Below are 9,959 nucleotides of genomic sequence, written 5' to 3'. Positions count from 1 at the left end.
TGCTTCATTAAATAAAATCATTAGATATTAATTTTTAGTTTTCAAGTGAAATAAAATGTTTAGGAAATTCTAAACAATCCTTCTCTACACGCTTTACAACACTCACTTTTCATTTTCTTGCAGAAAAACTAACAACCATGATTACTCATAATTTAACGGATGTTATGAAATCTGATTAATCCGGTGACAATATAATTAAAATCAAATAACGTGGTTGGGATTGTTTTGGATGATCAATTTATTTCCCTGAACCAAACTAATTAGAGATCTAGATGAAATATATGTAATCTATATATTGTTGCTTTCGTCTTCCATATGTTGAATATGTGTCTTATAAATTATATAAGTATATCTAGAAAAATTTAGAAAAATGTTCTTTTATAAAGTTCTTGTTGTACCATGTAAAAAAATGTTGAAAGATAAGGTTATTCTGGTTTTATGTGTCAGTAATTATTTTTCAATTTTACTTCAACATTAATATTGTCAATATATTATGTAATTTAATTTATATATATTGTCTATGTAAATATATTTTACATTGTTAATGAATTATAAATAGTAATATTAGACTTTTGTCATAACCATTATTAATGTTACACATATAATTAGTCATGATATATCCATTTAAATAATATTCATTCATTTAAATTAAGAGAATATATCGATTAAGAGTTATACAAATTCGTCAAAATTTGAGAAAAATAAATATGTGAACAAGTTCACAACATCTATGATAATCAAAATAAATAAATTTTAACTATTTATAATAAATAAATTTTAAAAATCAGCAAAATAAATTGTAACCGTTTAAAATAAATAAAATTTATAGCAAAAAATTTAACCATTTAAGCAAAATGTTCACGTTTAGGATCAAATCAGCAAACACTTAACAATTTTCTTTAGTACAAAGAACTTTAACAAAATTCAAATTTATCAAGAAAAATAATAAAATAAGATCAATGTAGCAAAATACTGCCAGAAAAGAATTAAAGAAGGTGAAAAACAAAACTAATTATTCAAAATTTAAGAGCTATAAAATAATGGATACAAAAAATGACCAATTAAAATCAAAAGAATTTAAAAATATCTTTACAAAGAACTTAAATAAATGACATGCAAAATAAAATGCGTTACATATATACTAACATACATTACCTAGTGATATGGCTGCAAATGTACTGAGCAATGTATATTTGAACACTACAATTTTGATGAAATAAATGGTAGAAATTGTTTCAAAATCCACTCATACTATTACAACAAAATAAACTTTAATTCAAACTATTATATTATAAAAAAAGAACAAACAAAATAGGAAGTGAAAAGTGATTTTGATTATCTAATGTAAGAAAATCGTACTTGTGGTTACCATTTTTGCTGGTGCCTTTGATAATATTAATACAAATTGGTACACTAATGTTCCAAAAGCAAATTAACTTTGTACATACAAGAATGAAATATTTGTAGGTAGTTACATAAATAATTGACATTCTGCTACAACAACAATGCATGAATAAATAATGCTTACAATAAACCTACTACGCCTGTAAGTTATAACTAGCAATGATCTCGTGCTTTTTTATACATGTGTGTGAAAAAATGGTGGGAAACGAGATGTGAATTCCCACGTGTCATTAGGAGAAACTTTTATTAGAATAGATAGACAATTGGTTGAAATATCATGCTCTTTTCTTGTTCTCAACCGTTATTAAGGTAGCTAAGAGTCACTTGATCTTGAATCATATCTAGCCTTCTTTAGCTTTTGAATCATTGCTTGTATTGGCACTCGCTTCCTTACTATCAGTATACGCAGGACAAACAGTGGCATATTGACAGAACCGACATTTCCAGCGCTCCTCCTCATGAACATAAGCAGCTTCTCGCTCTCCAAGCCAAAACTCGAGACAAGAACGAATTTGATTCTTTAACCACTCAGCTTCATATGCAAATTTATCTTCACAAAGTAATGAATGATCTTTCTGATACTCATATCTGACATGAAGCAAACAAAACCACGTCTTCCTTACAAATAGAAACTTTTAAGTTCATGCAGCAGTAGGGTATGTATAGAAGACTCTATGTAGTGCAACCAAACTGCTACTCATGAATATATAAGCATGACATATCATACTATTTACTGTATTTTGACATTTTGCAATGAATATTTTGAGCTTACCTCAATAAAAGCTGATCATGAGCAGGGGACAACATCATGTATGTGTTTCTGTAATATCTCACCACATCATCAAGGGTCTGCATTTGCCAATAATGAAAAAGAAAAATGTTTAGAAGTTATGCTGCAGTAGCATATGCCAACTAAATTATCAAAATTGATGAAACAAAAATGAATTCAATGACAATGAACAAGAGGTAGCAACTCATCGTCCTCTACTTACCAAAGCAGAAAATCCAGAGTCAGCACTTATCACTTTGAGATCTTCACATAGAATACTTTGAGGGTTTAAATCAAAATAAGTAAAAAAGTTTTTAGAAGGAAAATTATCAGCAACTAAGTTGTCCCACATATACTTGTAACACATCAATTGAAGCCTGCCAAAAAGAAAAGGCGACATAAGGACTCAAACAAATGCATTGGCGCGCAATTCCACGTCAACAGAATGAAATAGATGGCAAAAGAATAGGTCATACCTTCCATTTCTTCGTTGTGGTTCAGCGGGAAGCGTATCTCGAGCACGAGTCTTTGTGTCAATAAGTATTGGGTTATGATGATCATTTTCAGTTAATGGCATCCGAACCTCGTCAATCACTCCTATCATCCATATACCTTCTGCAAAGCCTATTCTGATATCAGAAGAATAGTTCATCATGATCTAAAACTGCCCCAAACCCCACCATCAAAAACATGTAAATTCTATGATTTCTTTGATATATATTATGTTACTGGTCACATTAAAAGCTTAATCACTATTAGATTTTAAATCAATGGGCAGAAAAAAATTGAGCACAACTCAAAGCATAAATCAATAAGAACCTAAGCCAAGTTTTTTCTTTTGATCTTGTATTAAAACTACACAATCAACAACCTGATTTCTAGTGTTCTTTATCAAAGGCTATTTAAGTTATGAAATGTTGCAGATTGACTAATGAGATGCCATTAACTTACATCGGCAGTTCCCGAGTTAATCCTTCAAACAACAATTGATTCACACCATTTATAAAATTAAGAAATTTCAGGGCCCAGCGATCTTCTTGTGATTTGACCTTCACTTCCACCCGTTTTATAACCTGAATATCAGCACTATCATCACTCGTATTCCAACATAAATGATACAAAACTTAACCAAATAGGACACAGAAAACTTCAAATAATCATAAAATTCACAATCTGATATCAAGAGAACAAGAATTCAAATAAAGATAAACTGCAACTATCTAATCGATAATATGAAACTTCATTAAGCAAACTATTTCGTTCAGTCATTTTAAGAGCTTTTGTTTCAATGAACGATTTATTGCAGCTATGCATGTAGTCCCAAGCATGAGAATCGGGGTTTCTATCTTTCAATGCATGCTAGGTTAAACAGCTACATTTTCATAGAAACAAAAATAACAGAATCAAATAGACTTAGTAGCATCGTTGACCTACAAATTTTGTACAACAGGCAACTGAAACATTTCATGCTTAATCAAACAAAAATTGCAATTAAGAGGAAGGTTCACAACAAAGAACACAACTCATCCCCAAATGGTAGATCTCAGTATAACCTCTCAATCAAATCTCATCTTTTGAACCAGATCATTTTGAAGATGCACTTGAAGTTTAAATATTGGAAATATAAAGCACAAGCAATTCTAGAATACGCATAGCATCTATTAACCACAATAACTTCAAGAAAAAACTCAGGATACATTAAAATAACAATTCAAAAAGACAACAAACCCTTTACTAAGGTTATTTTAACATGAAATTGAATATTTTATTGGACTTGCCTAACAGACTAGTGCTTACGAAGCATGGGTATGACCATTGGATGATAGCACATTCATGAGAATAACGACATATTTCCACAACTATAAAACTGGACAACATTCAACATCTGAAGTTACATTACATGTCTTAGACTTCAACTTCAGCTTTTTTTTTTAAATTATCAGAATAAAAAAATGTTGACTTAATTCATTTATATTAATAGTGGCAGCTGACAAGTAAAAGAGGACCATGTTAGATGCTTAAAGTAAGAAATTCAAGTACTCAAGAATTAAGTAGTACCTCTTCTTCAAGTTTTGCATGTCGAGCAATGCCAGCTTTCATAAATTGATTGACCTTTCGCCCTCCAAGAACGAGTGAAAATTCCATTTGTTTTGGGCACCATTCCTATCATAATATTTGATAAACAGAGTAAGTTTGCTGTAATCTTACTCCCACATAATGAAAGTATAACAATCTGAGCATTTTACATGAACGCCACAAGTTAACACCAAGTAAGACTCCACTTATCTATCAAAAAGATAAAATAAAAAAAGACTCCACATCACATTATACACAAGAACAATGTGCACTTGTAGCAATTTTATTCAATGAAGAAGAATTAAATATCCAAATTTTGGCTAAATAAAAGTCTGGAACTTTTTCCTCGTGTGACTTACTTATATGACTGCCACTTCACCTTAGATTTAAAAACCAATATCATGACTTCACATAACAGCTTAAGCTTTTGATATAGTTAGTACTTGACAATGATCACTGCATGCTTACCAATGCCTAGTGGACCAAGTAGTAAAAAATTAGAGTTCATTTAGAGTATGTTTGGTTCAACCAAAGAGAAGGGAGGAATTTAACGCGATATCATGTGTGGTTGAGGGGAATAGTTTTAGTTGAAGGAAAATGCAATATTAACATTTTAAACCCTTTTATGACATTTAATGTGAGGATATTTTAATTGATGTTTGTAAGATTTCATAACACATTTTCTGTTTATAATTTTTCCAGAGGAGCTAAAACTGACTCAGTAGTAATTTTGCTCCCTTCACTTCCCTCCATTTCCACTTCAATCAAACAGAAAAAATAGCACTGGTAGAGTTTTGCCTCTTCTTTTTTAGTCCAAGGTATCCCCCAACCGAAAGTCATAAACTAATCCTTCAAGTTACAGAGATCCCTTAAAAGGATTGACCTCTCCCAACATAAGTTCTTCCATACGCATCGATCACGGATAGATCCTACGACCACATGCTTAAAAGACCCAATTATCTGTCAACTATGTTAAACTATGTTGGTGATCCTTGTCTCTTTAAATGAATCCATTCGACTAAACTAGCATAGTCAATCCGACAAAAATTTCAAAAATCAAAAGCCTTGAGCAAAAAAAATATTGAATGTTGATAAACTAGCTCAAATCAAGTACATGGTTGAATCAAATGGAATAAAAATTTGGATATTATACAAATGAATAGAGTAAAATAAACAATGAGTTGGTTCCATTTAATTCCATCCAAATCCCAAATTTGAAGGAAAGAAAGAAAGAGTTAATATTGGATGCAAAAGAAATTGATTGTAGTTAATTTGAAAGTTTGCAATAAAATAAAAGAAAAAAAATGATGATACCGTGGAAGTAAGATCAGTGACGGACAAGGCACGTTTCCTTCTGAAACGACGAAGAAGGGAATCAGTAAGAGATGGTTTCTTGGTAGCATTAACAAAATTGAGAGTGTCTTCGATATCAGAAGAAGATGATGATAGTCTTCTTTTGGATAGAAGAGTGATTGAGTTAATGGAGATTGCATTTGTGTGTAATAACCGATGAGGAGAAGAAGAAGGGGTTGAAGAAGAAGAAGAACGAATGAAAAGAGATGGAGAAACGGAAGCATAAGCAGCTTCAATAAAAGCCATTTCTTCGTCGGTAACAATCTCGATTGGAATATTGTTATTATTGTTAGAGAATGTTTCGTCCATTTTACTTTAACCACAAAAACACTCTATCCTCCTTCTTCGGAACACAAACTCTCTATTTTTATGTATTTTCAAAAAAGAAGAACAACATCACTTTTTGAATAGAGACTCTTCGTATACATCATTTCCTCTCTCCTTTTATCCTTCCCGTTACTAGATCATAATTTAAACTATTGTTAAAATGTTACCCAAACATCTATTCAATCAAATTTAATTTGAATATTTAAATATTGTAAACAAAATTATTTAACATGTTTTGATTGATAGTATATATAAAAAGAAATTACAAACATACAAACTAATCTCCTACTCAGTCTGTGAAATTTCTATGTATTTTTTTATTAATGTTTATTTATTTTTTTTATACAAAAATTAATAGGATGGGGTTGGATGTCACATTCCAACAATACAACCATCCACCCTATGTTTGTTTAAAGAAAATATGATGTTTAAATATAAGTAAGATTACTTATCTTTATCTAATATTTTGTTTTAGTTATTTATTTTTTTTTATATATTTTGATTTATAATAGTCTTTTATTTTTTATAAATGGTGTATTTTATTTTTTATCATAATCACATTAAAAGTTATACAATGTTAGATCATTGTAATAATTGTAAATATGTATTTAATATTTTAAAAAACATTCATTTAACTCAATAATAGACTAGCACTTAAACATTATTCTTGTATGCTTTGAAATATATGTAAATTCTTTGAAACGAATTACATTTATTAGAGTTTCCTGTATTTTCATCTACCTTTGTTAAGATTGCATATTTTACTTGACAATTGATCTTAGATTTGATCTAAATAGTTCATTACAATAATTATATAATTGTTTGAAAGAGTTGCAATAAAAAGTACTAAAATATATCACTTATAAAAAATCAAAATGAATTCAAAAAAGATAAATGATCAAAACGATTATTAGATTAAAGATAAAAGATCATACTTATATTTATGACTTACATAAAATAAACAAATAAAAATAGTATATCATCGCATTTATAGAATGGAGACTTTATTTAATGCTAAAGTTTAGAAAAAATAAGAAAAATAAAACATGTCCTTAATTTGGAATTTTGGTATTTTTTTAAAAGTAGAGTATTTTTTATTTTATTTTTAAAAAAAGGGATATTAAAAAATCTGTAATATGAAATACTTGTTTATTCAAAACAAAATAATTAATAATTTATTTAGACAAGCATTAGATTATATCCAATTTACATTTAAAATTATTTTATTATTCTATATATAAAATATTACTTCAATCTTAAATATAAACAAAAATAAATTTAAATAAAGTTGATAATAATTTTAATTAAATATATAATTTTTCTTAATTATCAACTTATTAAACATACTCAAGTTTAGAACATCACCATTCCCCGTTAGAATTGTTTATATAGATCACATTGTTTAATTAATAACTAGTAATATTAATATTGTTAGTTTTTTCTATGAATCCTATATTCCTTTCAATTTTCACTCAATAAGTGGACTTTTTTTATCATTTCACTTAATAACTCATTCACCTCACCTACTAATTTTAGACAAATGTTATAGACTAATATTTCAAAATACAAATATTCATTTGAAATGTTAACCTCTTCCATTAAATATTTTTTCCATGCACATCAACTAGAGGTCGAATTCATTATGTTGGTTACTGTTTGGTTATTTTATATAATGTTGTGGATTAATTACTTTTATAAAATCTCATTATCTATTCTATAGACCACTCCAAATTTCAATAGTGAAGTTTATAAGAGTCCTCAAGAATGTATTTAAATACTCCTTCAAGTTCTATATATACAAGAAGAAAAATTAAAAATCACCCAGAGCAAAAAGATTTATTTAATGTATTAGTTTTGATTAAAAAAATTAAAGTATTTTCAACATTAAATACTTTCACATTCATTAATATTAACATTAATTACATTTCTAACAAAATAAAAAGTGTAAAAGAAATCTTAACAATAAATATATACTAAAATTTGTATAAAAAAAAACATTTATATTTAAAACTAAATATTTGTCCAAATTTTTTTATATAAATAACCGAAGGGAAAATTTGACAATAACGTTTTTGACTTTATATACCGCGTAAAACTCTTACCCTCTCATGACCCTTATAGTTTTTATTTTTATTTTTTCTACATATCTTGTAATAACTTTATTGGAGTTCTTCTTACACAGTAGCATTTCCAATTAATTAACTCATGAAATTATCATAGCGTACAAAAGACACCAAATTGAAGGTAAAAAAATATTTACTTTTACACGTTTCAGCTCTTTGTGTAGCTGCCATGGTGACTTATTAACATTAAAGAAATATTAAATTAAATATATTGTTGATATAAAAGGTATAGTTTGAATTTCTACCATGGGAATCTATCTACATTGTCACTAAGAGGTTGTGGCTATTCAACATTACTGAAAGAACAAGGCAAACTTGAAATTTCACAACAAAAAAAAAAACTGTCATTAGTGGTTGTGTTTTTTTTTAATGTTAACAAATCCTTTGAACATTTGTTAACAATTTAAATGTAAAAAAAAATTGTGTAATTTATATTTTAGAATTGTAAAAAGTTAAATTTAAAAAAAAAATTATTTTTATTTGTATTTCTTTAATAAGTGTCATTGCACACTTATTAGCATGACTCTTTTTATTTATAGGCAAATTTTAGTAGCTAGTTAAATTATGGTTATTTGACCCTTTCACTTGTTTCAACTTTTAGCTCAAATTAATTGAACTACCTAACTCTCACGAGTTGTGGCTATTGAGACAAAATGTCAAATCAATTGTTTTGAAGATAAATAAATAAGTTAATTAATCTTTAATAATGATTTTGATTATGTTGTTATTTAACTTGTATTTTTGAGTGATTTATTCAAAGACAAATGATCAAATACATTCATACAACAATCAACGACCTCACCATGAAATAAATCAAGAACATCATGACTTAATTAAACATGAGATTGATATAAAGATCATTCTGGATTTTCAAAAGATCATTCTGAATTATCAAATGATCATTATAGTTTATCAAATAATCGTTCTAGTTCATCAAGATCATTCTAGTTTATCAAGAAACAATTTGGTTTTATAAAAAGATCATTTTTGTTATTTCATTTTAAGGACATAATTAAAAGAAATCATTCTTCATAGTCCAAACCTCAAGATAAAAGAATATCAAGATTATTCAAAACTATAATCAAGCTCATTACTAAAGCTGAAATCCCAAAGAACCAAAACAACCTCCATATCAATCTACATATTAATGAGTTGTGAAGCAATTACATCAAAGACAAAAGGACATTGTTGCTGCACTTTTTACAGAAAGTTCAGCATGCTTCTGAGATAAATGACTGACACTAAACAACTACTTAATCATCATTCATCCACGTTTTCCATACAACACAAAACCAAAAATGTTCTAGTTTCGAAGAATAACGTTCTGGATTGAATAACACACATGTCTATTAGATCTCACTTTGATCAGACGTTTTTCTCAATATTATAACGACTATAATGAGTCTTTTCTAACCTTATCCATACATATAAAATGAACATCAAGTTAAAGACAATAGCAAGAGTTTTCAGTGCAATCATTCTAATATTCAAACAATCATACTCAAGTAACAAAACTTTTCACTCAAGCAAAACTCCATATTTCTCTTACTGTATTTAAGGATCTCTTTATTGAGTTACTATCTATAATCAATCTCAAACAAGTGTTGAGTAGATTTTGATCCTAAAACCTTTTAATATACACATAATTTGAAACTTAGGTCTATCTCTTAAGATAGTTTGAGTATGTTGTAAAAATCTTTTTAGTAATTAAAAAGTAACTTGTAAAAATCCTTTATGGAATGAAAGGTAACTATAAAAATCATTTCATGGTTGAAAGGTGAATTCTGTAATTGATCAAGAAAGATAGTGTGAAAGCAAGAACGTTCTTGTGTCACACACATTAGTGAAAAAACTCACAGATTATGATGACTAGACATATCCCACCTTGGATAAATCAGTATACATCA

The 9,959-nt window shown here is 28.1% G+C and overlaps 1 protein-coding gene across 1 annotated transcript; it reads right to left on the bottom strand.

Moving 5' to 3' along the window:
- Window positions 1–1,345: 1,345 nt before the first annotated feature.
- On the bottom strand, window positions 1,346–6,062 carry LOC101502681 (exonuclease V, chloroplastic). The gene is made up of 7 exons (XM_004505902.4): window positions 5,564–6,062; window positions 4,232–4,336; window positions 3,125–3,246; window positions 2,650–2,802; window positions 2,397–2,550; window positions 2,177–2,253; window positions 1,346–1,992 (listed from the first exon to the last, which is right to left on the bottom strand). The coding sequence occupies exons 1-7, from the start codon at window positions 5,909–5,911 to the stop codon at window positions 1,746–1,748; spliced, it is 1,206 nt and encodes a 401-aa protein (XP_004505959.1). The 5' UTR covers window positions 5,912–6,062; the 3' UTR covers window positions 1,346–1,745.
- Between the last annotated feature and the right edge of the window lie 3,897 nt (window positions 6,063–9,959).

The sequence above is a fragment of the Cicer arietinum genome, chromosome 6 (genome assembly GCF_000331145.2).
Source record: "Cicer arietinum cultivar CDC Frontier isolate Library 1 chromosome 6, Cicar.CDCFrontier_v2.0, whole genome shotgun sequence".
Taxonomy (NCBI): domain Eukaryota; kingdom Viridiplantae; phylum Streptophyta; class Magnoliopsida; order Fabales; family Fabaceae; genus Cicer; species Cicer arietinum.
The sequence above is the reverse complement of the archived record's forward strand: the minus strand, read 5'-3'. Positions and strand labels throughout refer to the sequence as shown.